The 24,652-nt window shown below is 36.8% G+C and overlaps 5 protein-coding genes across 9 annotated transcripts; 3 read left to right on the forward strand and 2 right to left on the reverse strand.

The window, feature by feature from the left end:
• Nucleotides 1-161: 161 nt before the first annotated feature.
• Nucleotides 162-4,340, reverse strand: marveld2b (MARVEL domain containing 2b). Of its 2 annotated transcripts, XM_082169600.1 has the most exons (8): nucleotides 4,247-4,335; nucleotides 3,838-3,905; nucleotides 2,273-3,465; nucleotides 2,130-2,159; nucleotides 1,880-2,052; nucleotides 1,506-1,677; nucleotides 1,187-1,237; nucleotides 162-846 (listed from the first exon to the last, which is right to left on the reverse strand). In XM_082169600.1, exons 3-8 carry the CDS (start codon nucleotides 3,437-3,439, stop codon nucleotides 727-729), a joined length of 1,713 nt encoding a protein of 570 aa, XP_082025726.1. In that variant the 5' UTR covers nucleotides 3,440-3,465; nucleotides 3,838-3,905; nucleotides 4,247-4,335; the 3' UTR covers nucleotides 162-726. The 2 variants fall into 2 exon arrangements, with proteins under 2 accessions (XP_082025726.1, XP_082025727.1); XM_082169601.1 differs by lacking the exon at nucleotides 3,838-3,905 and having other exon boundaries at nucleotides 4,247-4,340.
• Nucleotides 4,341-4,707: 367 nt separating this feature from the next.
• Nucleotides 4,708-7,233, reverse strand: ak6 (adenylate kinase 6). Its single transcript, XM_082169605.1, has 5 exons — nucleotides 7,020-7,233; nucleotides 6,710-6,802; nucleotides 6,534-6,592; nucleotides 6,156-6,301; nucleotides 4,708-5,807 (listed from the first exon to the last, which is right to left on the reverse strand). Exons 1-5 carry the CDS (start codon nucleotides 7,054-7,056, stop codon nucleotides 5,618-5,620), a joined length of 525 nt encoding a protein of 174 aa, XP_082025731.1. The 5' UTR covers nucleotides 7,057-7,233; the 3' UTR covers nucleotides 4,708-5,617.
• Nucleotides 7,234-7,262: 29 nt separating this feature from the next.
• rad17 (RAD17 checkpoint clamp loader component) lies at nucleotides 7,263-12,519 on the forward strand. The gene is made up of 17 exons (XM_082169582.1): nucleotides 7,263-7,383; nucleotides 7,790-7,875; nucleotides 8,045-8,293; nucleotides 8,572-8,649; nucleotides 8,789-8,951; nucleotides 9,141-9,277; nucleotides 9,523-9,575; nucleotides 9,666-9,788; nucleotides 9,957-10,026; nucleotides 10,169-10,280; nucleotides 10,390-10,581; nucleotides 10,717-10,802; nucleotides 10,896-11,042; nucleotides 11,181-11,327; nucleotides 11,423-11,543; nucleotides 11,780-11,837; nucleotides 11,920-12,519. Exons 2-17 carry the CDS (start codon nucleotides 7,831-7,833, stop codon nucleotides 12,164-12,166), a joined length of 2,028 nt encoding a protein of 675 aa, XP_082025708.1. The 5' UTR covers nucleotides 7,263-7,383; nucleotides 7,790-7,830; the 3' UTR covers nucleotides 12,167-12,519.
• Nucleotides 12,520-12,968: 449 nt separating this feature from the next.
• ccdc125 (coiled-coil domain containing 125) lies at nucleotides 12,969-20,008 on the forward strand. 3 transcript variants are annotated; one of them, XM_082169604.1, is made up of 12 exons: nucleotides 12,969-13,086; nucleotides 13,309-13,603; nucleotides 14,026-14,084; nucleotides 14,281-14,367; nucleotides 14,466-14,543; nucleotides 14,643-14,728; nucleotides 15,496-15,578; nucleotides 15,665-15,777; nucleotides 15,860-15,967; nucleotides 16,117-16,270; nucleotides 16,733-16,845; nucleotides 19,670-19,813. In XM_082169604.1, the coding sequence occupies exons 2-12, from the start codon at nucleotides 13,318-13,320 to the stop codon at nucleotides 19,688-19,690; spliced, it is 1,188 nt and encodes a 395-aa protein (XP_082025730.1). In that variant the 5' UTR covers nucleotides 12,969-13,086; nucleotides 13,309-13,317; the 3' UTR covers nucleotides 19,691-19,813. The 3 variants fall into 3 exon arrangements, with proteins under 3 accessions (XP_082025730.1, XP_082025728.1, XP_082025729.1); XM_082169602.1 differs by having other exon boundaries at nucleotides 12,970-13,086; nucleotides 19,687-20,008; XM_082169603.1 differs by having other exon boundaries at nucleotides 12,988-13,086; nucleotides 13,324-13,603; nucleotides 19,687-20,008.
• A 616-nt stretch (nucleotides 20,009-20,624) lies between these two features.
• Nucleotides 20,625-24,223, forward strand: fam151b (family with sequence similarity 151 member B). Of its 2 annotated transcripts, none has more exons than XM_082169692.1 (6): nucleotides 20,625-20,811; nucleotides 20,919-21,050; nucleotides 21,209-21,368; nucleotides 21,526-21,743; nucleotides 22,547-22,682; nucleotides 23,282-24,223. In XM_082169692.1, exons 1-6 carry the CDS (start codon nucleotides 20,706-20,708, stop codon nucleotides 23,430-23,432), a joined length of 903 nt encoding a protein of 300 aa, XP_082025818.1. In that variant the 5' UTR covers nucleotides 20,625-20,705; the 3' UTR covers nucleotides 23,433-24,223. The 2 variants fall into 2 exon arrangements, with proteins under 2 accessions (XP_082025818.1, XP_082025819.1); XM_082169693.1 differs by having other exon boundaries at nucleotides 23,288-24,223.
• The last annotated feature ends 429 nt before the right edge of the window (nucleotides 24,224-24,652 follow it).

Genomic DNA, 24,652 nt, shown 5'->3' on the forward strand with positions numbered 1-24,652 from the left:
AGCATTGTTTCCTTTACTGCAGATCTATAACTCAGATCTATACAGATTAGGCTTTGAGCCAAGCTGTCTACCGTAAACAAACAAATGAGAGGTGGTGTGTTGCCCTGTGTATGAACTACTAGTTCATTATTTTGTCAAAAATGGAACCTTTGCCATTGCAATGTGGAGGCAAGCCTATTTATTTTTTATCTACTTTCACAAACAGTTTAAAAATGCTGACATTTGAAGGTAATACAAAATGTACATAAAACACACACGTCTGTATAAAATACACAAAAGTGAAACTATTAATAAACTAAAAAAAAACAACAACTATAAATATACCAAGCAATTCAGGATCATTGCAGAGATATTGATAGTTCAACAAATACCACTTTAAGGGCTATTTACATGATATCCTTCAATTAACTGCGGGAAGCTCAAAGATTCCAGTGATTTCCTACTTCTAAAATTATATATACATTGCAATTTAACATGTTAGTAACATAGTAACTTGCATTCGATGGATTCATGTAACTGTTCACTGCTGTGCTTTAAGTTGTAGATGTCCTTCATTATACTCCTTTGCTCTATTGAATTCAATATTCAATTATTTCAACACCAAGCCAAACACACTTTAAATTCCTGAAGATATAGTCATGGACATATTTGTTTCTGCCAGTCACTTCTTTTCTGGGAACCTCTGTGAAGTTCATGATAAACTTTGAAAGTATATTGGAGTTCTGTTTAGCTGAAACCATCATTCCAGTCCATGACTTTGTCATACTCCTGAATTTTCTGCTTTATGTGAGCAAGTTTGTTCTTCAGATATTCACATCTCTCTTTTTTCTCCAGGTACGTTGGATCCTAAAACCAGAAACAGGGAAAGTAATATTTGCAGAGCACTCTCACACAGACAGGAAGTTTGAAAACATGTCAATAGCTCCATTTACGTCCCCCTAACATTTCCAGTTTCAGCTGTTTGTGGAACTCAAACAGTTGATACCGTCATTCTTTTGTAATGACTAAAGAATGTAGAAAGGCAACAGGCAGATGATGAAGGGTTTAAAATGGGTCGAAGCAATTTGTAGAAACACAGGTCATAATTAACCTTCTTTGGGGAAAAAGGAAAATGCCTACGATTTATTCTGTTTATCATTTTTAAATGGATAGAAGTAGAACATATAAAAAGTTAAATAATACTTACAGTCTTTTTTCTCTTATACTCTTGAATAACGCTTTTGATTCTCTCTTGTTCCTATGGGAGGAAAACAAAGTTTGATAAAACAACATCAAGATTTTGGGTTATATAAAATGTATAACAGAATTGTCTTTGGCTACTGTGATCAGTCACCAGTTTTTCATCATTTTTAAATCATCTTTGTGCATTCACTAATTCATTTTAATTGTCATGTGGTATGACAAATTATTTTTTTAAAGTACAAATATTCCATGTATTTACTCAATTAATATGAGCTCATAAAAACTGTGTATAATAATTATAAGAATTTGCGAAATCACATTACCATTTGGCTGGACGGCTGTTGTGGTAGATTCCTCATCAGATTATCCATTTCATCAAACTTCTGCGTTAAGACCTGAACCTCAGCATGAATCTCTTTATACTCTGCATACTGATCATTAAACACAGCCTTGTATCGCTCCCTCTCCTCGTCAGAGCGGATTGTGGGATATTTCCTGTGAGGAGAAAAAAGACAGAACATATCAGGTATAGTCATATCAGATATAATCATTACAAAAGGGGTGATGGATAAAAAACCCTGCATAAGGCAACTATAACCATTACTAAATATGTGTGCTAGTTTCCGAACAGTTTGCAGTTTATATATTGTATAAAATGTCTTGAATTAAATGTCTGAAAGTATTCTTTGAAACTCACGCCACATAATCTGCAATGACCACAGGTTTGGGGATGTGGCCAGCAGGGATATGACCCCTTAATATCTCTGGTTCCATCATAATTGGAGGGACTGGTGTGCCTTCAAATGAATCTGGATTAGCCATTACTGGAGCAATTCGGATGGGCACAGAAACGCTTGAGCCAGCATCAATCTGAGATTAAAAATGGCAGATTACAACAACAGTTTTTAAAATCTAAAAATTGTCTTCTTCAAAATTCAACTGCTTACCATATTAAGTGGTAGTGCTGCTGATTTCATCTAAATACAAATAAGAACAGAAAAGTAAGCAAATACATTTTTTTGTAAAACTATTAGTTCAGTTTGAGTTATTGAATTTTTTTATTTCAAAGAACGAATGATTTGAACTTTACATCTGGTCCCAGTCTTTCTCTACGCATCCTTGCAGCTTCATGTCTCCACAGCTTTAGACACACGCCTGCTCCCACAAGATACAACAGCATGTTGAAAAAGAGGAAGATGATGGCAGCGTTCTGCCCAGCCTCCGTTCGGCAAAACCCCGCATTGGGCCCAGCGTTGAAGTGTGGATAATAGCAGAGACCTCCACGTACTGTGTCTCGCACATACACAATTGCACCTATCAAGTAGAGCAATCCTAATGACAAGTTTATCACACACTCCGTGATTGGCCACCAGTTGGAGTCGAGTAGAATGGTACGATAATACATGGTTATTCCTAACACTAATAGAATGATAGTCACTATCCAGGCCACTCCAGCCACCACGATGACAAAAGGAGTCAAGGGTCCTGAGTACGAAATCCCAGTTCCTCCATACATCCCACCCATTGTTGATCCTCCATACGCTCCCCCATACATCTGCTGATTCGAATAACCAAACATATTAAACCACTCATTATCCTTGTGCACATATGCACAGACGCAAGCAAAAACAGCAGCCCCCAAAAGCAACTCCACGCATCCCAAAATACGCAAAAGTCCGGCCCAGGACTTCATGTACGCGTAGCGCAGATTGTAATCCTCCACCTTCTCACTATAAGTCATAGCCGTCTGCAAAGAGCGTCCAGAAACTGATTCCAGTGGCTCCCCTAATAACATCGCCTGCTCCTTCCTTGAATTGTAGCTGCCTCCGGACCCTCCAAAAGGGTCTAGGTAAGAGCTGGGGGCTGTAGGTGACGGTGGAGGGGAGCACGGGACGCCTTCGGAGGTGGTGTTCACATCAGGTGGAGGTGGAGGAAAGGTCCATTTCTTGCTGCCTTGGTTGCCACTGGCTCTGAAGAAATTCTTCACAGAGTCAGGAATAAAGCGTCGGATGGGTTTGATGTCCATAGCATCATCCACCTGGTCTTCAACATCACTCGGGTAGAAATCTGGGCCAACAGGAGGGTTTTCGGGGAGTGGAGGTGGTGGTAAACTGTCATAGCTTGATTCTGCCACTTCACCACCAAAAGGGTAAGGAACCTGCTGACCCCACGGCAGTGAGCCGACAGGTACCTGATCGTAGTGAGGCATATCTCTGACCCGATCAAAGCGGGACGCTGACCCGTTCCCAGCTGACATGTGGGTGATCCTAACAGCTGACTGAACTGAGGATCAGAAAGTTGATTAACATATTATAATGCCTTGAGTCATACTGACATCATATTTTACAAACATAAAAGTAAGGATTCACTGATATTAAATTACTGGCTGACACTAATAAGGTAATATCATGTCATATGTTATATAACCGATAAATGGTCCAAATTAATTAATAAGAAATAAATACATTTATTACACACTATAACATCAAATCAATCGGTTTCAAATGTTTAAAAAGTCGATGTAGTTATGTTATGATCTACAGTGTGAAAAATGCACAAATATATCGTTCACCCCTACATAAAAGATAAAAAAATTAAAATTAAAAAAACATTGCTTTGCCTACTACAAAATCCTGAAATCAATGACTGTCTTACCACGGTACAGTAGTTACATTGCCTCACGGGGTGAATTTAAAACCGTGTTTTTTCCCTCACAAAGCTCCCTGGAATAAAGATAGACAAGTGTCTGTTACTGGCGAACAGCTCAAGTGTCGAGAAATAAAAATGTAGCAAAATGACTTTATGGTGACGATAGAACATCATGATCTTTGCTAGGTTTGAAACCTACCAGTCAACAAAGAACAAGAAAGAAATGAAACGGAACGAACGCATACAGGCTACACCTCAGCTCTAAAGTCATCCAAATAAGCATAAAAAGGAATACACTAAATAACCTAATTTCGTACTGCGAGTTAATATAATTGTCCACATACATTAAATATGAGACTACAAGCTACATAATTTTGTCTAAAATACATATTTAAGAAAAACATCGGTCTCATACCTGGACTGGTATCGATACTTTCACCTGTCTTCCGCCAGTGGTGCTACAGGTGAAGGGGGATCGATCACGTGACTTGTCCAGGCCCAATGTGTGATGTCACAATAGAAACCAGTTTGACAAGAAAACACTGGGTGAAACAATATGTACACACACAAATGAAGAACGATTTTTTTTTTTACTATCGACACATTGTGTGGGGTTTTTTTCAGGATGGCACTGTGTATGTACTACATATGGTCATTAGCGACAACGGTCACTAGGCTACTTATAATTCATAAAGAACAAAACAGCTTAATTTTTTTTTATTTTGGAATGAACTTAAACATCTTGCTAAACATACTGTATGATTAGACAAAACACAATAGCCCAACATGATATCAAAATTTCACATTCCTTGTGAACTTACTCACTAAATTTCATTCATGGGACTGCTTTACTCCAATTACAATTTAATTAGTACATTTTTTTTTTTTTTTTTTTACAATTTTACTGATACAATCACTGAAAAGCAAGTTGCAACATAAAAACCTTCAGCCATCTATTGCAACAGCACTGGACTAAAGCTTTATAGTCTAGGTATACAGACTGAAGCAACAGAAATATTTTTCCCCCATTCTTCCATTTTATTATTACCTTTTTTTAAATTATTCCTGCACTTGAAAATATGCCAGACAGACTGGATGATCCAAGAATGAATTTTAGCAATTTTAGAAGTAGTTGGCTGGATTGTTGACAAAACATCAAGAGGGGAATATAAGCAAAAATATATATATATTATAGCAAAAATAGAAATGACAATTTGAAAGGACTAATTAAAATGAATAAAACAAACTCTACATCATGAGTGAATTTGTCTTGCTGTAAACAACACTTAGCTAGATTCCTTTCTCAGTTTTATATAAAAAAATTATAATTACCCAATTTAATCCAATTATTTTAAGTATAAACTTATTATGTACTTATGAACATTATGATCATCTTTTGAGGAGAAACACCCAAGCAATTTAGCCTTATTTTTTGTGAATTAGAGTTGATCCTACCAATTACTAACAGATGTAAAATGTTGTTGGTATTTGGTGGCAGCTAAACAATAATAGATCATTTATCAAAGACTTTTAATTAAACTTTGATGATTTATCAAGGCAGACCAAGACAAATAAAGTTACCCAATATAAAAATATTTATTGCTTCCATTCATTTTGGAATTGTGTTTAACTTATCTCAAATAGAGTAATTATTAACAGCCTCACACATTTTTAGTGCCAAAAGAACCATACTCTGTCTGGGGCCACAATAACTATGAAATGTGATGTCTATCTACTTTGACATGAACTCAAAAGTGCTTGAGCCTTTCACATATAATGTCCCATGTCAATTGTTGTCTTTCATCCATTGTTCAGTCCACTGAACAATTTGATCCAGATTCCTCTCCAGGTCCTCAGGAGTATTACTGGGGAGCTGGTGGACTATCTCCTCCTTGTAGGCTTCCATGGCTTCCTCAAAGATAGTCTGGAAGATCTCACACTGCACATTGTCCTGGAGCTTCTTTCCTATGTACCCTCTGAATATGAAAGATATGAAGCTAAATCACTGCAACAGGAAGCATACAGCCACACTATATTTAAACATTTCTCAACTATACATTGGGCTCTTAATCACAAAGACTGAATATGCTATATGGGTGATTCTTCAATTAGGTGAACTTTTCTGCCCGTTAGGATGATTCAAAATGCTTTTACTCATTTATAGTGTTGAAATGTTAAAATTATTTCCTTACGTTACAGAATTTTCCTGTTTTGCTCAACCCTATCCCAATCTATTTTATAAGATTTCAAGTAGTCAAAAGTGCCCCAAATTAAAGTATTACATGCTATAAATGTTATTGTAATCCACTGTAATAAACACAAACCTGCTTTCAAGACGATTGTAGAGATTGGTGTTGTCTGTGCGGAGGACAAAAACAATGTGAAACCAGCGTTCAGGAAAGAAGTCACAGCCATGGTAATCAATTATGACGCCTCCGTCTCCCATTTTGTCCTCCAGTTCATCCACAACCTAGAATATTAAAATTATCTTTACATTGGTATATTATTTGCAGTATGTTGGATTTGCTTTTGAATGGTGACCAGTGTGGTTTCAATAACTGGCTGAATCTATTTAAAATAATGTAATAAAATGCATTTTGTTCAAGATTAAGTTAAACAAATTCTGTGAATATAAATCATCCAAATAAAGGGGGACTACTAAACTAAAACATGCCAATTAGATCCATTACAGTAGTACATACCCTGTCCTCATCCAATATAGGGCACTGGTATTCTTCATCAAATCCATCGAACAACTGACCTGAATAGATAATAAAAATGTAGAAACATGCAAAATAGTCGCAAAGTAATAAATAAATAAAATCCACATTTTAAAAAAATGAACAATAAAATATGACTGCAATGAACAGCAACTTACCCTCCTGTGCCAAATCCCCAACATTGACATAGGTTAGTCCTGTTCTCTGAGCCAACTCTTTGCCTAGAGTGGTTTTTCCTACCCCAGGGGTTCCTGTCAATTCATGAGGAAGCATAGCAATGTTTACATTTTTTAAACCCACTAGATACATCTTAACTACGTTTGAATGACAGGGAACACTCTAATACATCATCAGCATGTCGTTTCTTTTAAAACACACAACTTGCAGTCGCGCATTTTATTTATAACATACGTCCATACTTTTGTATAATCACCGTCCTAGAGAAATGTTAAGGCAGACTAACGTTACCTGTGAGAAGAATGTTTGGTCTCTTCATGATTCTCATTGCAAGGTATCACACGTGGAAAAATTTAATTAATACCACAAATCGTTTTACACAAATATCAACCGGATATTCAGTATCAATAAGCAAACAAAAACATGTGATATTCAGTTAATGCGTTGGTCATATCTTCTTATGTGGCTAACATAGATCAACACAAAAACGTGTTCAAATTGTTGGAGCGTAGTTGATGACGTAATCATCGTGCGCCAGCGGAGGGGCGGTTCACCACAGCTTTAAAGGGATAGTTAGCGCGATGTTACTTGTTACTTGCAACAGCGAATAGTCGGCGTTGTTATACTACAAACATCATCTGTAGAAATGACCAGGGTGAGTTTGAAATGTACTGCCTAAACAGTGTGTTAGCTACGATTCTGATGTTTGGCCCGATAACTTGACAATGATTGCTAGCATTCGTAATATCAAGCTAACGGTCATAAGCGAACTTTCTGAACTTGACTAGTAACAGTTAATTTGGTCAAAATGCCCGACAAAGCTTTTATTAAATAAGAGATTAGAAGTATGAGATTATTTCTAAAACCTGTTTTATAATAAAGCTTTCACTAGTATCTTGAAGCAATTTGTCTATTTGAAGAGTGCTTTCTGCTCCCCATGGGTTTATAGATAGATGAAAGTCAACATTTACCACGCTCGTATTCTCATTTAAGCCTTCAGAGGTAAATCACATCATCATGCAGTTTTATATATTATGTGAATTATTTGGTTTTCATCCCAGCGCAATTTTGCATGGAGTAACTGAATGGGACGTCAGAGCTGATGATGTCAAAGCTGTCTCTGGGAGGAAAGCAGTCCTCTGGAAAAGTATGTAACCTCTATGAAAGTTCTTGATATCTTGATTCTTTATATCCCCAAAAGCTGAATGTTTTAAATTACATACGTTCTTCAGATTTAATCTGCACACTGAGAATGGATGTAGATGCTCTAAATCTACTGATGTGTATTATATGTTCTCTTGTTATTTCCTGTTAAGATAAACAACTGGGTTGAGCCATCATTTGGTGAACTTTTGGGAGGAGTGAATAGGACACTGAAAAAGGGGCCTCTCTCAGGGGAAAGCAAAACTACCAGGTGGCCATCAACTGGGGACCAAACTGAGAAAAAATCGAGGAAGAGGAAAGTAGATTCTCATGTTTCCAACAACCAGATCAGTGTGTCAAGTGAAGCAGATAAACTAGACCAGAATGAGCCCTGGGTGGATCTGCATGCACCCCAATCACAGGTACAGAAATTGTGCATCTCAGGGGTGCTCAGTACAGATTTTGGAAATCTACCTTTCTGCAGTTTAGTTCCATCCCCTCTCTAACACACCTAGCAGTGTGTTTGAAGTAAAGCTAAACTTAATATAACTAGTTCAGGTGTGTTTTCATAACTCTAGTCTAGGTCACACAAACTATTTCACTCTGAGAATACATGTTTATCTGCTACTTAACCATTTCTTATTGTTTTTGTTATCTCAATTTACAAGCATTATTGCTTAAAATGCTTTCTCTCTGATAGGCCGAATTGGCAGTCCACAAAAAGAAAGTCGAAGAAGTTGAAAGCTGGTTGAGAGTTCACTTGGACAAATCAAAAAAGGTCTGAAAAGTATGACATGCATGTTGTGTGATGTATGTTTTAATAATTTGGATATATTTGATATTATATCAATATTATATTTCCTTTTTATATTTCATTTCATGTTTTTTATGTTGTATTTGTTGCTATATCTCCACAGGGGGGTGCCATTCTGTTGCTCACTGGTCCCTCAGGATGTGGGAAGACAGCTACTGTTCAAGTTCTTGCCAAGGATTTGGGTTTTCATATTCAAGAATGGTCAAATCCCTCCACCACCTCTCAGTACAAAATGGAAGATTTGTTCACACAAAGCTTTGATCCAGGTCAGGAGTGTTTTCTTCTTACTAGTAATGACTAGTGTACATGTAGTGAAACCATGCATTATGTCTAGTGAACGGGAATTATTTAGCAACCCTATTTTTTAACATATAGCAGAATCATTTATAGATAAAGTTATATCTCAGTCTCTTTGTTTTTGCTAGCTTGTTCAAATGACCTTTTTATTTCAACAGATTCAAGGTTTAACAGTTTCCATGGCAGCTCACAAACAGGGTTATTCCAAGAGTTCCTGCTTAGAGCCAACAAATACAACCGTCTACAAATGAGCGGAGAGAAACTCACTGAAGACAGGAAAATAATTCTTATAGAGGTGCTGCACAGAACGGCTCTTCAAACATATTACTATGATGTTGAATATTTAGCTTTGTTTGTTTGTGCACATAAAATGCTGGCATAAAGATCAAATACATTTTAGAAAATAGAAAGCACCTAGCAAGTAAAAACAACGAATTTTACTTTCACAAGAATGATTAAATGAGCAAAAATGGAATGAAACTCAAAACATAAAAGCTTAATGACAATTTCTCATTGGTTCTTTTCTTTTCTTTTTTTCAGGAATTCCCAAACCAGTTCTATAGACAACCAGTGTGCTTGCATGATATACTCAGGTGGGCACAAGTACTATATTTTGAAGTATTTTAATGGCAAGATGTCACTGGTGTCTTGCATGCAATTTTCATGCAAAATTGCTCTTTCAGGCAATTTATTAAGACTAGCCGGTGTCCATTGGTCCTGATTGTGTCCGATAGCCTCAGCGGGGACAAGAACTCCAGGCATCTCTTCAAGGATGTTCTGCATGAACTCGAAATTCACAACATTAGGTACAAATAAAAAAACATGTTTTTTTTTCTCCATAAAATCTACTTAAAAGTATTCCAACCCAAGGTCGTCAGGTAAAATATTATTTACTCTGAACCTTCAATAAGACTTGAAATATGTAAAAGTATCCTGTCCTGGGGTCTGTTTAGTTAATTATTTCTCTCTTTCAGTTTTAACCCTGTGGCCCCCACCAGTATGATGAAGGTCCTAAGCCGTATTGTGACCATTGAAGTGGGAAAGGTAGGTTGTGTGGTTTGTTTTTCTATATATATATATATATATATATATATATATATATATATATGCATGCTTAGCAGATATTTATGACTCTGAGATACCCCATTGTTCTCTCAGCACTTTCTTATCTAAACGGTCTTTGCAGAGTTCAGGCAGGATCTCTGTTCCTGATAAAGCTGCTCTAGATCTTCTCTGCTCAGGAAGCTCAGGAGATATTCGCAGTGCCATCAACAGTTTGCAGTTTTCTTCATTTACTGGTGAGTAAAGCTTTACTGACCAACAGCTTTATATAATATGTTATTATGGTATAAGATTTATAAAATAAAGATTTTTTGAAATTATGCAATCATTCATTTCAATTCTCAGACAGTAGTCTGGAAAGGACCCTCTGGGCTTCTAAGAAAGGCAAGTCCTCTTCAGCAAAACCTACTGTAAGGGCAAAGGGGAGGAGCAAGTCTTCGAAATCAACAGACATGCAGGTTGAAAGCCCAGCTATTGGAGGGAAAGATGCTTCACTCTTCCTTTTCAGAGCTTTAGGGAAAATCCTCTACTGCAAACGTTAGTCCATTTCACTCCCATTTTTGAAACTTTCTTGCTGAAATGTTATTCTATGATGACTGTGTTATAATGTACATGATGAACTGCATGTAAGTTAATTTGTATTTATACAAATGGATGGCATGTGATTTTTAGGTGAAAGCTACGACAGCTTTCAAGCACCCAAACTGCCTCCACATTTAACAGATCATCAGAGGGACAAATTGCTTGTTGATCCAGAAGTAAATATTCATATATATTACATGTTACAATTTTTTTAATTTTTTTATTGCTTTAATGTTCTAACAATCTTCTGATTATAATATTTTCCTCAGCTTGTCATTGAGCGTTCTCATATGTCAGGTGAATTCTTCAACCTTTACCTGCATCAGAACTACCCTGACTTCTTTTCGGATGTGGAGGATATAGCACGGGCCAGCGAGTACCTCTCTGATGCTGACTTCCTGACAGCAGAGTGGAGTGTGAGTGCAAATGCTGTCAGACTTCCATAACAACACGCATAGGGATATGTCGAGTTACTCTGATTGTACTGCACATTTGATCCCAGAGGATTACAACAACAACTTTGTTTTGTTGTTCTGGTGTTCCTCTTTTCACAGTCAAGGTCGACTATGTTGGAATATGGCTCATCAGTGGCAACTAGAGGCCTTATGCACTCAAACTCTTCTCGAGCAAAAGCCAACAGCCAGTCCACTACCGGTTTCAGGCCTCTTCATAAACCGCATTGGCTTCACATAAATAAGACGGTATATTTCTTTTTTTACTTTGGTACATTTAAATTATTCAGCATTTTAAAGAATTGTCGAATTTTTATATTTTTTAACTTTTGATTTTGTGATAGTATCGAGAGAATTACCTGACCGCACAGTCGCTCTTCTTAAATTTCTGCCTTACCCCTGTGAGCCTCCTGACAGAATTGGTGCCTTACCTTGCAAAGCTCACCAACCCAATGAGAAATCAAGGTGAACATGTGACCTTAGCATCCGCAAAATATACAAATATACAATTAAATGTTTAAATTGAATCAGACTGCATAGCATAATCTTTAAAGTTAAATATGTTTATTATTTTCCTGCCTCCTACACATACATGCAAGACTTTTCAAATTGTGGGGCATTTCTCTTCATACTTTTTTTTTTCTTTTCTTTTTTTTCTATAAGTGATTAAATATATTTTTTTTAAATCTTTGTCATATCAGCTCAAATAGCCTTTATCCAGAATGTTGGCCATCTTTCGCAAAAGAGGATTCCTGGAAGGTAAACAAAACTTTGAATTGTTGTTGCATTTGAAATGTCTAAAATATTATTGAAATGGTTTAATAAATGGCTTTATTTGCAGGTTGAGACTTGAAGCACTTGGTGACAAAGACCCAGGCATTTTAGATGCTGACAGTGAAAATGAAGAATCTTCTGCTGCTCAGCACCTTGAACCAGGTACTACACCAGGGAATGCCACAACTGAGTCCAACTTGTCAAATAGCCAGGATCCTCCCGGAGAACTTTCTGCCAGCCAGCCCCAGCCTGCAAGCTCTGAAGCCCTTTTGGATGAGGAAGACCTGTTAATTGAAGACTATGACAGTGATTGACTGATCTCAAGTTATGGACTTATTTAATATCACTTGCTAGCCTGATGCAATTGTTGAACATTTAGATAGTGTTTGTTTTTAAGATGGTAATTATTTGTAGATATTTATGTGCTTCAACACAGTATGTTGATGTTGAAAATTGTTCATATGTTCTTGTTGAAATGTACTTGTTTTGTACATTGTTTCAGCAGGTTTTTTGAAAGTATCTCTAAAAATAAATAAAACAGAGACAATTTACAGCCATAATTTAAGTTTAATGTTGTCACGGTCTAACAGTGCTCTGGGACTGAGAAGTAGATAATCTAATTTTTCAGTCAAGGAGGTGACTATAATAAATCCATGTTTGCAACTTTGATGGCTGTTTTTGTTATTTATTTATTTATTGGAAAAATCTCTGAATCAATATTAGTTACTGTAAAGCTGGGGTCTGTGAAGATGCAGGAAGTCCATGGTATATGTGTTATATATTTGTTATTATGTTTTAAAATGACATAAAAAAAAATTCAAATATTTTTTGTGACTAACCTCATAGCTTTATTTTCAATTGTATTATTTTATCATAGTTAAGACAAATAACCTCATCTCTGCAGTAGCTCCTCTGTCTTATTTTTATTTCATGGAATCGTCCAAAGGGAAACGCAAAAGAGGAAAGTCAGGATAATACTTGTAGGCTAGTGTTTATGAATGATTTTATGAAAGTTATTATTGTTATTGACTTAGCCCTGGCACTGTAAAGCTTGAAAACCCCTGTTATAGAGCGACATTTCTTGATCTACAGTACATACTTTTGTAATAAAGCACCTGTCAAGACAGACACGCCCCTTTACAGAAGTTTCACTTCCTCAAAGCGGAAAGATATTGATGTGGAATTTCGCCGTTGTTCTTGTCGGCGAAATACAAAAACATCTCCCCACGGACAGGTTTGTAATGGTTATGTATTCTTCCTCTACACTCAAGGAATGCTAAAAGTTTCGTTTTACGTTGGTAATTTTACAGCTCGATTTAACATTTCCATGTCTGCTGTTTTGACTATCAAACATTTAAATAGATGTCACTTTTAATGCATTTAAATATGCGCTACGTAGTACTCTGAGCGCATTAGACACAAAACGAAGTATATCACTCTTTTTTTTCTTCAATAGTTTGTTGTGATGCAGGGTGAGGGTTCATGCCCTCAATGCCTCACAGAAGATGACATGGCAGAGGGGGATCTGGGTGATGGCATGGGGGCCAGATCCAGAGGACATCATGACCATCTCCCACAAATAAAGAGCAGGGGGAGGTTTCTGGACTTCTTGTCCCAGTCACGGCCAATCAAAGGGGGCAGCGAGAGAAGTAATGGACCATTCTCCTGGACATCATGCAGAACTATGTATGCTGTTTTTAGGGAAGAATTGGAAGCTGAACGAGTTGCACAGCGGGAGAAAAGACAGTCTGGTCAGTTTTCTGGACTTTCATTTAAAGTAATTTAAACCTGGCAAACCTCTTTGATTCTTTCATGGACACGGAGCAGACTAATCTAGATACTGTATGAACCACATAATAAGTGAGTTATGTTTAAAAGCTTTACAAAGAGGATAATTTCCTGGTAATGTACTCCAAACTCTGTAGGGGTTATTAGTTGCATGCTCTGTTGATTTGTGGTGTTTGGTGAAGTTAACACCTGCTATTTCTTATCAGGGAGTTGACTTTGTGTACTCGCTTGAGCAATTCTGTACTTAAACAAATATTCAACAATAGTTATTTGAGAACCACACTACTACCAGGATATGATGTGTTGGCAATCCTAGAAAACCATATGCCGACATGCAAAAAACAAAAGTATCTTATTTTCTAAAGTTAACGGCATTCTTTTATAGAAAGCTCCTCTGAGGACACAAGTGAAGAGCTGCAGAGAAGACTGCAGGAGGTCACAGAGGTAAACTCACAGATTTGCACTAATGAGTGTAATAAATATAATAAAAGATCAAACACAATATTTTGCCATGTCTCACACATTAGAGTCACAGAAAAGTGGCTCCTTTATGAGTTTTTTTTGATGGAGTAAAGAAAAGATTTATCTTTACATATGAACGTGTCTCAGGTGTATGCAAATCTTCTTCGCTCTATATCAGGAAGTGGAGCTGTTACGCACCGAACTGGAGGTCACTCATCGCCACCTGGAGGGGAAACATGAGGCTCTTAGGATCTTGCAAGGACAGGTATTTAAAAATATTATAATTCATATCGTTATTGTTTAATTAAGTCTAATTTATTAGCCTAAGTCATTTATTAAGTGTGCTACATTTTGTCCTCGAAGGCAATCTTGGACAAAGCTACTTGTCATAGTAAAATATTGCTTCAGAAGAGTGAAGAGAGGACCAAGGTCCTAGAAAAGGTGACCTACTCAAACAACTACATCTTTAAAAAAATTATTTTTAATTCAAGCATATTCCTGAAAACAGGGTATCATTCCTGTGAAATTGTTTCCACACAGGAGGTTAATGCACTGCAGTGGGAGATCACCTTCAACCAGGTGCAGTTCAAGAATGTGGAAAACTCATGGAGTTTAAAGTATGAGAGGTATACCCATGCAAAAAAGACTATCAGTTATTTTGTAAATGCATGTTATAGATGTTATGAACAATTCATCCATGTTTCATTTTTTGACCTTGCAATGTTTCATCAAAATGTCATAACTGGACCTTCCGACGTCTTTTTGGTGACATATGCAGGACTTCTCCAAATATTTAGTGCACTTAAACCCCTGCAAGCTTGTGTCCTGTCCATCTGTCTCTACTTTTGAGGGCAATGCCCACACCTCAAAATCCAGTCAACAACTAATGGATAGAACCAAGTCCCTATTCTACGTTTTTTTCCCCCAATGATCCGTTACCCTCGGATATACGTCACAATACAGAAGAAAAGATTTGCTGCTACTTCCATTTCATTCAAGGTTGCCATGCAGGTCTGCGTAACAAAATCAGCCCAACTGTTATTCAAAGCCCACCAAATCACAGCCAAAACTAGCCCAATCACATTCCAGTTGGGTTCCCCATAAAAATCGCGTTTTGGGGGGTAAAAAATCGAGTTCCAGGGGGACCAGCAGACTAAAAAACAAACCCAGACAAAAGTGTAAAAGTAGCCCAATTCCACGGGAAAACCGCAGACTTGGCAACAGTGATTTCATAGCGTTTTTATAGTCAATGTGAAATGCCACCTTCAAACCATTTTGCTTTATTTTGATAAAAAATTGTCTTTTTAATAATGTATCCATTAAGACTTTAAATATGCATTAAGGAACTATAAAAATGCCCACATCTCATTGGTTCATGTAAATACCACCTCAGGGTGTTGGCAGAAAATGAAGCCCTAAAGAAAGCACTAGAGGAGAAAATGAAAGAGCACCAGGAGCAAAGGACAGAGAATGCATGTAAGTCTCATCCTATTTCCTACTTTTATTTGATGACCCAATAACTGGTTTGTTCCCAGTACATATTTATGTGTTGTGTGTCTTAGCTCTGAGCCAAAAATGTCTGGAGCTCCTGTCCATGCTTAGTACTAAGGAAAGAAGGGACTTCCAGAGTACCCAGCCTTCCTGCAGCCTCAGAACAGACGGTTCAGCTCTGGAGGTAATGTTGGTGAATTGTAGTCTGTTTTAAATAGCTCTGTTCTGTAGTAAACAGCTCTCTGTCCTCTTATCTTGTTGTTAAGTTGGCGGTCTATGGGGCATGCCAGTGTAACTCTAATGGGGGCAAGCCATGCTCTTGTGCTAGAAGTGCTGCTGCAAGTCGCAAACAGGTTCTCCAGCTCAAGCAGGAGGTACTCCTCTTGTATTTGTCAATACTTCAGTTCCATTACCTTGTAAATGAACCCTCTTATTCAGCCAATGCATGTATTAACCATTACAGGGCTGGCTTTGCTCATTTGTCTTTGAGGGTCTTGTAACACAATGCATTTGTCTGCATTAGCTGGAGGAGCAGCAGAAGAGGAAGGAGGAGGCTTACGTCATGATGGATGCTTTCCGTATCGCCTTTGAGCAACAGCTCAGGAGAGTCGGTGAGAACGTGCTCCGACAGGCTGAGACAGACAGACACCAGCCACATTACCAAAGACATGAGAGGGGTAAAGGGCTGCTCAGTTTTATAGCTAAAACCTGAGGATGGTGCCAAATCATGCAATGCAACGTATTTCACCTTCATTAAAGATGTCCACCGAAATCTTACCTAAGATTTAGTGTCAGTAAAATGTCAAATCACCAATCAAATCTGACAATGATGGTATTGTAAATTGTGCTTTTTTTTTTTTTTTTGGCTCAGGTGAAAGCCCAGTGTTATTTTAGTATTATTTATATACTATTGTAGTTTTTATGAATATTTTGAATTAGCTCTTGTTTTTATATGTTCAGTTTTCTTTTTTATTTCAATAATTTTTTTTTGTAATTTTGTAATGTGCTTTTGTTATTTTTTAGTTTTCTTTTTATTAAATATTACTATTCAGGTAATTGCAGTGTCATGTGGCACAATGCTGTAATTTTACAATGGGATTCTTTTTATTTCCAGTAATTCGTTTTTTTTATTTTTAAAGGAAAGCGAGGGTCTCTCAGTGTAGGTGAAAGACTGAAAAAATGTCTGCCCACAACAACCGAAGAAAAGATAACAGCCGATTCAAATGAAACCCTGCATATGCTGCTTGATCTGGTCAGTATACTATATATATATATATACACACACACACACACACACACACACAGTATCTCACAAAAGTGAGTACACCCCTCACATTTCAGCAAACATTTTAGTATTTCTTCTCAAGGGACAATACTATAGAAATGAAACTTGGATATAAGTCAATGTGCTGCTTGTATAGCAGTACCGGTATATATTTACTAGTTTTAGGGTGTTACCAATCTTCTTATAACCTAGGCCATCTCTGTGGAGAGCAACAATTCTAATTCTCAAATCCTTAGAGTTATTTGCCATGAGGTGCCATGTTGAACATCCAGTGGTCAGTATGAGAGAATTGTACTCAAAGCACAAATTGTAACTGATCTAATACAAGATACACAAATTGATATGGTCCTGTCAAGCAGACAAAAATATGAACATGATGAATTGGACATGTGGCTTTGCATGGTTAAACGACGTACAGCTATTATCACTTAGGGTGTACTCACTTTTGTTGCCAGCTATTTTGACAATAATGGCTGTATGTTGAGTTATTTTCAGAGGACAGTAAATATATACTGCTATACAAGCAGCACATTGACTACTCTAAAATATATCCAAGTTTCATTTCTATAGTATTGTCCCTTGAGAAGATATACTAAAATGTTTGCTGAAATGTGAGGGGTGTATATACAGGGTGCGATTTGCCGGGGGGGATGCGTGGGATTTCCCCCTTTCTGGTCAATGTATCCCTGCCTCTGCTTAATTATTTTTATCCCCGGTGGGGATAAATTTATCCCCCCCTCAAAGTGATCAGTGCTACTACACTAGTGGCGAGGCGGATCACAAAACTTATCACGGATCCGTGGTTTGATTAAAATCCTTTTTATTTTAAAATGCGCTACTTTGACTGGCTCCGCAGCCTCTCTGTAACCACCACTCTGCAGACTTGCTCAATGTCCCGCCCACGGCGCTATATGATTGGTTACACCTCACGAGTAATAGCCTATCAACACTTGCGAGACGGTTGCAGGTCTTTTTTTACGCTGCATATGCAGCATATTACTGAAGCGGGAATAAACATCACAATCTGATTATCTGTTTCTATGATGACAAGCAGAGTTAGTGCTGAAGTTGCACATACGGTGTTTTACTCAACTGAGGCTAAGCAAAGGTTTTTTGATTACTCACTCACTCTTGAGTGTCTGGCGTGAGTGATTTCAATGTTAAGTCAATGTAAAGACGCGTTTACGCGCGTCTAGAGGTCCTGCGGCGCGATGCGTGTCGCGCGGCGCGGTAGACGCGAAGCCCGAATGAGGCGAATTGACTTTGTCGGCCCGGCCCGACACATTAACTGTATGTTATGAGCCCGAGCCCAATTTAAACCCAGGGGTGGCGCCAGGGAAGTTGAGATGAAGCAAAGATGAAGTTGACGATCGCCATTTCCGTAGTGAATGCGCATATATGGAGAAATGCATGGATTACATCAGAGTGTTGCCTATTTCTTTTCGTTTTGAATTGTTTCGTTTAAAGACATTTCAAGCGTTCTTTAGATATATTTCTTAATATTCTCTTTGAGGCATACACTTAGTTTCGGTTAATTTATGATGAGATCCGCTCAAGTTATCATGCAGTGCAAGTAACCGCGGCGGCGCCTCTGATTATAGCCTTTGTCTGCTATATTTGCTTCTTATTTATTAAATACACGCAATTCGTTGATGAAAAATTTATTAAAATTAAGATACAATTTATACAGAACGAAATTCACTTTAAAGAAAGGCTTTCTACAAAACAAAACTTAATGAAATAGTCAAAATCATGTCTAACCCACTCCAAGTCTCCCGATATATACTGCACATCCTATCTTACTCGTGCTGCTGTTCACTTTTCATAAATCAACATAGATGGAAAAAAATAACAATAATATTTTAACAAATATGAAACTAAATGAGCTTATTTAATGGCTACAACACATATAGTAGGCCTATACAGACACTCTATTTGTACAAATTGCTGCACATTCATTTACTGCTTCTGAATTTTGCACACATAAGTTGAAAGGCATTTGTTTGTGCATAGTAAAACATATCTGCAACATTTATCAAGTTCACGGATATTGTGCGTGCATTTATTAATTATTATCATAATGAATAATGCAACAAGGACAAATCATGTAAACTGCCTTGTTTGTTTATTCAGAATGAAATGGATCGCAAATGGATCTGAAAGAAGAAACGTAAAAAATAAATAAAATAAAATAAAAATAAAACGTGAAAAATGATGAACACAGAAAATGAACTTTGGATGAACTTTGGATGGCCTAGGAGGAGTAGCCCTAGTAGGCTACAACTCTAATTTAATTCAACAAGGTTTTAGAATATAGAATATTTTTTAAACAAAATAAATATTTTTAAAGATTATTATCCCGGGCCGGTGTGATGCGTGCGAGTGGAGGAGCATGACACGTGACGTGTTGCATTTTGTAACACAAGTGCTGGATCAAGGGCCCGGGTCGGGTCGGGTCAAATTCGGGCTCGGGCAGAGAATCTAAACTCTGATTTATCTGATCCTGTCCATTAGCTTTGATCCATGTACGGCTTTTCAGAATGTCACCAAGTACAAATATTTGTAATAGTATGTAATTTTTCAGCACGAAAACTCTTGTTAGCTAGCTGGGAACAATGAAAAGGGTCCAGAGCAGCAAATGCAGTGAATGAAGTTCTTGTTCTCATGATTTATTTTTATGAATAAAAATGTTTCAAAACATCCCCCCCTCTGTTTTTTTCACAAATCGCACCCTGTGTATATATACTCTATATATTCCCTCACATTACATTTTGAGTTTACTACTTTTTAGTTGTCTTCCTCCTTCAGTTAAATGACAAAGAGGAGGCCTTGGCACATCAGAGGAAGGTGAGCTACATGTTGGCACGAAACACTGAAGACTTGGAAAAACGTCTCCAGATGCAGCTAGAGGAGCTGGAACCCTCACACAAAGACAGTAATACAAAAACAGAGGCTTCTTTGGAGAGTAAATGGAGCAGAGAAGGAGACGGTATATACTCAGACAGCCATGGATCACAACATCTCACTGTCCCTGACAGCCCTACAGCTGATGATGAACAGACCTCCAAATCCACCGAAATGAGAGAAACTAAACCTGACAATAAAGATGTTTAAAATGATGAGAAAAGAAGGAAGTTTCATGTTGTATTTTTTTCAAAAGTAAAAATGTAGTTATTAACAAAAGTAAAAATGGCTGCATTATCATCATATTATGTAGGCCTACTACTAAACTAGGACACTAGGTAACCCAGAGAATAACCTTGGATAACAGAACCAAAATTACCCAGAATTCTTAGTACGAACTCGCAATAAAGAGTTGATAGGATCTAACTGCACATCTAAATGGATTAGAAAAATCAATCGATGCCTCAAAAGCATACAAACAAAAAATCTGAACTGAATGATATTGCTAACAAAAACTGCTCTTTTTATTGCGAGTTTGTACTTAGAATTCTGGGTAATTTTGGTTCTGTTATCCAAGGTTATTCTCTGGGTTACCTGGTGTCCTAGTTTAGTAGTAGGCCTACATAATGATGACAATTTTACTACATTTCTTTACAAAATAAAAAATATATAAATTTCAACAATATTTTGCTACAAGTGTGTTAAAATAATTTATTTACATTTTAAAATTACATGTATTTAAAACGTATCTTCATTATTATTATTATTATTAATATAACAATTGACGTGGGAAAGACGAGAGCCGGTGCAGAGGACTGAATAACTACATATCCCACAATGCTTTATGCTACCGGTTTCCGTTAGCTGTCGTAATGTAATGCAAATGTTATGTTCGCAAAAAAAGACATTATTTATAACAATACATGGGTTTGGTTAGACATAAATGGTACCGTTTTATCTTATGTGGCACAATTATCGCATCTTTGTTCGTTTGCTACCTCAAATTACAGACACTGTCAAACTCCAAAGGTAAGAAAGCTAACTTGCTAGCTGTGTCACTGCATTGATCAAATAAATAAATAAATAATAATCTGTGTAAATTCAGGACTAGGACTAAACTTGGTAATGTTGTATAGTCGTAGGATCAATGAGTGAACACACACTGGAATATTTCCTCAACAAGGGGACGATAAAAAGAAAAGATGCTGCTGATATTGAGTGGTATCATGCAGTAAACAGCAAGAGCAAACTCATAGAGGCTCTTCGAGGTGAGTAACGTTATGCATTACAAAGTATGAAGAAGCATTTACTTTGCTCCTGCACTACTTTACCCGTAGGCTTTTCTCATGACAACGTATGATCGTGTTTGAGTAATAATGCGTGTTTTGATGCTGTTTTCTCACTCTTGCCTTTGCTCTTCATTGAGGTTCTGCACAGATGATTGAAGCAGATGTTCTTCTCAGGGGTCAAGATCCAAAAGAACCCATTATGGCTCACCCGCCTGACAATGACAGTGATATAACTCTGCAGGACTGGCTTAAAGAAGTTGTGAAATCAGGCAAAGGAATAAAATTGGACTTCAAAAGGTGATTTTTCCTTTTTAAATAGCACAGCGTTTTTATTCTTAGATTTAATAATGCTTATTTTGACAGTAGTCATAGTGTTTGTTTGGATTGATTTCTCCCACAGTGACCTTGCTGCTTATGAATGAGTGACAGATCAACTTGTCATTTTGATTCACAGTCTCGCAGCTGTATCCCAATCCATGATTCTACTCGAAGAGGTCCGAGATCAGCTGCAGGGACCCGTGTGGATCAATGCTGATGTTCTTCCTGGCCCTGGTGGCAAAGCCACCCCTTTGGACCCTCATGTTTTTCTACAGGAAGTGGCTCAAAGATCAGAAAATGATGTTCTCTCTTTGGGTTGGACCACTGGATGGGATGTAGACGTAGACAGTCGTGGTAAGAAGATTGAAAAGCACTTAAGTTTTGTTTTTATTGACAATCAGTGGTGTGTGCTATATATACGGTGTATATACTCTACTGTTCAAAATTCTGGGGTCAGTAAGATTTTTTTATTTAAATAAAGTAAGACTTTACAGACATCAGAAATGATGCATTAAATTGATCAAAGGTGACATTAAAAGCATTTATAATGTATCAAATAATTTCTAAATCAAATAAATGCTGTTTATTTGAACTTTGTATTCATCAAAGAAGACTGAAAAAATGCCTGAAATCATGGTTAACACAAATATTAAGCAGCACAACTGTTTTTAATGATAATAATTAGAAATGTTACTTGAGCACCAAATCAACTTATTAGAATGATTTCTGAAGGATCATGTGACACTGAAGTAATGATGCAGAAAATTCAGCTTTGCTATCAGAGGAATAAATTAAAATTTTATAAGATAATAAAATTTAAAACAGTTCTATTTAATTGTAATAATATTTCACAATATTACATTTTTTACTGTATTTTTTTATCAAATAAATTCAGCATTGGTGAGCAAACTTTTGACTCCAAACTTTTGAATGATGATGTGTGTGTATATATATATATATATATATATACACACACTAATATTCTGCTATGTAGTGTTGACATGTTACCTCCACTGACAAATTTGTTTGTTAGCGTCTATTCTTGTATAATTTTTTGTTGTTGTTGTTGCTTTTTGTCACCAGCCTTTTGCTTTGACTTCTTTATAATTCAGACCTTGATTAGTATTTGCTTTCTGTCTTTGTGTTCTGAGAAATAGGCTATAGCTGGGAGATGGTTCATCAGATGGAAGAATTATGCAGATCCCTAAAGCAACCGGTCACATTTCCAGTCCGTGCAGCTCTCATTCCTGTGTCCTTCCCACAGTTCCAGTGGCTTTTAGAGCGTTCAGACCGGTGAGAAATTAATCAGTCTATTTAAATGTATGTCCAGATTTACTATTATAGATGCTATTAAGCCACACATCTTTGTGAAGGAGTCTTTTTATTACCTCGGAGATTGATTCATATTATATAAGCAAGGACACAATTAAGTTCATCCTAATGCTTTGTAATTTCTTGCTGGATAATTTGGTTCTGGCTCGTCTATTACACTTGTTTGTGACTGGAATAGAAACTCATTGCTTTATCTGAAGCACGGTGTTGAGGTATTACAGGATGTGAAGGGAAGGTTTAAGCCTCCTCTACAGAGATAGTGCTCTTCACCAGTCTTCTCCCTCTCTTAAGTTAGATTTTGAGGGTGATTGCATTCACTCAGAACAAGTTAAGGGGAAGTAAGGTCATTATTAATTCTGTGAAAAAGCATAGTTCCTTGTGTGGAAAAAAAACAAGTTCCTTAAAAGCGCAATGTTAATTGACACTTTCATATTAAGATGCCAAATTAAAAGCACCATTCATACATTTTTATTCACTGGTGAAGATGATTGAGCTTTGCCTTAATGTCAGCCTTAATGAGATTCTGTTTAACATCTTCTTGTCTTCTCTCTCTCTCTAAGGTACAGCCTGACTGTATGGACAGGCAAGGATGATGTTCTTAATGTGGAAGATCTGTTGCCCTACAGGCAAAACTTCAACAAAACCAGGATCTACTATGATCTGTTAGAATCACAGTTCAAACTATTTAAGGGACTACCTGGCTACTCCTAAAAAAATCAATTAAACATAAGGACATTAGCTATGCTTCCATCCGCCTATTTTTTTGCCTGTTTTGGTATATCACATAAAAAAAAATGCTAAATGGAAACGCCAAGATGAGCATAAACGTAAATAATTTGCATAAAAACATGCTCTCAATTAAGACGGATACATTTTTTATCCGATAAGAAGACATGCTCATAAACTATGATGGAAACACTTTTATAGAATAAATCCCTTGATGTGCAACAAAAAACTCATGTGACTTTAACTCAGCAGAGGATGTGATTGGATAACTGGACTAACCAGGACTGGCCAATTTCATTGCACAGCATCTCAAATGCTGGTTTGGTCATTCTGAAATGCATGAGCCAAAGTCTGTCATCAAAATGATTTAGTTTAATTCCTCCCCAGAAGCATCTCACATTATTGCGTTCCCAAACACCAGGCATCCGAACACAAGATAACATGACAGTGGTTATTGCATTTAGTCTGCACGCTCTGAGACGCAAATCATTTACAATGTAGCAAAAAGAGCCCCTGTGGCTTCCCCAATTGCTGCAACTTCCATATTTGTTACAGATATTCTGCACCAATTTTCCAGGAAGTGACCATTTTGTTCTCTTGAACACATGGGATGGAAACGCTGCTTTATTTGCAGATGTTTTATGCTATATTCCAATTGTGCGTATAAGTTAAATTCGCAACTTTAGATGGAATCAGCTATTGACTTAGCAAAGAATAACAGCTAAACACAATATACATCATGTACTGTAACATGTAAATACATCCTATGTACTCTGTATCTGAGTCTTACTTTCTACATTTGCATTTTGTAACATTTTATATATTTACAGTTTGTCATTAGAAATGAATAATAAAAGAATGGGAAAAAATGCTTATCCTTCTTATTAATATGCACTACCATTCAAAAGTTTGGAGATTTTTTTAATGTTTTTAAAAGAAGTCTCTAATGCTCACTAAGGCTACATTTATTTGATCAAAGATACAATAAAAAATATTACTATTGTAAAATATTATTACAGTGTAAAATAAATGTTTTCTACTTCAGAATAAAATGTATTCCTGTGATGCAAAACAAAGTTTTCAGCATCATTACTCCAGTCTTCAGTGTCACATGATCCTTCAGAAATCATTTTAATATGCTGATTTGGTGCTCAAGTAACATTTCACACGTGGAAACCACTGAATAATTTTTTTTGTGTGTGTGT

The sequence above is a fragment of the Leuciscus leuciscus genome, assembly GCF_965113295.1.
Source record: "Leuciscus leuciscus genome assembly, chromosome: 5".
In the NCBI taxonomy this organism is placed as follows: Eukaryota; Metazoa; Chordata; class Actinopteri; order Cypriniformes; family Leuciscidae; genus Leuciscus; species Leuciscus leuciscus.

What these genes read in the sequence shown, in the direction of transcription:
- rad17 (XM_082169582.1), top strand. Translation starts at nt 7,831, where the DNA reads ATGATGTCAAAGCTGTCTCTGGGAGGAAAGCAGTCCTCTGGAAAA. An exon ending in TGACCATTGAAGTGGGAAAG is followed by an intron (nt 10,027 to 10,168) that starts GTAGGTTGTGTG and finishes CGGTCTTTGCAG; the next exon opens with AGTTCAGGCAGGATCTCTGT. An exon ending in GAAAATCCTCTACTGCAAAC is followed by an intron (nt 10,582 to 10,716) that starts GTTAGTCCATTT and finishes TGTGATTTTTAG; the next exon opens with GTGAAAGCTACGACAGCTTT.
- fam151b (XM_082169692.1), top strand. Translation starts at nt 20,706, where the DNA reads ATGGGTTTGGTTAGACATAAATGGTACCGTTTTATCTTATGTGGCACA. An exon ending in GACACTGTCAAACTCCAAAG is followed by an intron (nt 20,812 to 20,918) that starts GTAAGAAAGCTA and finishes AATGTTGTATAG; the next exon opens with TCGTAGGATCAATGAGTGAA. An exon ending in TGTAGACGTAGACAGTCGTG is followed by an intron (nt 21,744 to 22,546) that starts GTAAGAAGATTG and finishes TCTGAGAAATAG; the next exon opens with GCTATAGCTGGGAGATGGTT.
- ak6 (XM_082169605.1), bottom strand. Translation starts at nt 7,056, where the DNA reads ATGAGAATCATGAAGAGACCAAACATTCTTCTCACAG. An exon ending in ACCAAACATTCTTCTCACAG is followed by an intron (nt 6,803 to 7,019) that starts GTAACGTTAGTC and finishes ATGAATTGACAG; the next exon opens with GAACCCCTGGGGTAGGAAAA. An exon ending in TGGGGATTTGGCACAGGAGG is followed by an intron (nt 6,593 to 6,709) that starts GTAAGTTGCTGT and finishes TTATCTATTCAG; the next exon opens with GTCAGTTGTTCGATGGATTT.
- marveld2b (XM_082169601.1), bottom strand. Translation starts at nt 3,439, where the DNA reads ATGTCAGCTGGGAACGGGTCAGCGTCCCGCTTTGATCGGGTCAGAGAT. An exon ending in AACAGCCGTCCAGCCAAATG is followed by an intron (nt 1,238 to 1,505) that starts GTAATGTGATTT and finishes TTCCTCCCATAG; the next exon opens with GAACAAGAGAGAATCAAAAG. An exon ending in AGTATAAGAGAAAAAAGACT is followed by an intron (nt 847 to 1,186) that starts GTAAGTATTATT and finishes TTCTGGTTTTAG; the next exon opens with GATCCAACGTACCTGGAGAA.
- ccdc125 (XM_082169602.1), top strand. Translation starts at nt 13,318, where the DNA reads ATGCAGGGTGAGGGTTCATGCCCTCAATGCCTCACAGAAGATGACATG. An exon ending in TGGAGTTTAAAGTATGAGAG is followed by an intron (nt 14,729 to 15,495) that starts GTATACCCATGC and finishes ATACCACCTCAG; the next exon opens with GGTGTTGGCAGAAAATGAAG. An exon ending in TGCATATGCTGCTTGATCTG is followed by an intron (nt 16,846 to 19,686) that starts GTCAGTATACTA and finishes TTCCTCCTTCAG; the next exon opens with TTAAATGACAAAGAGGAGGC.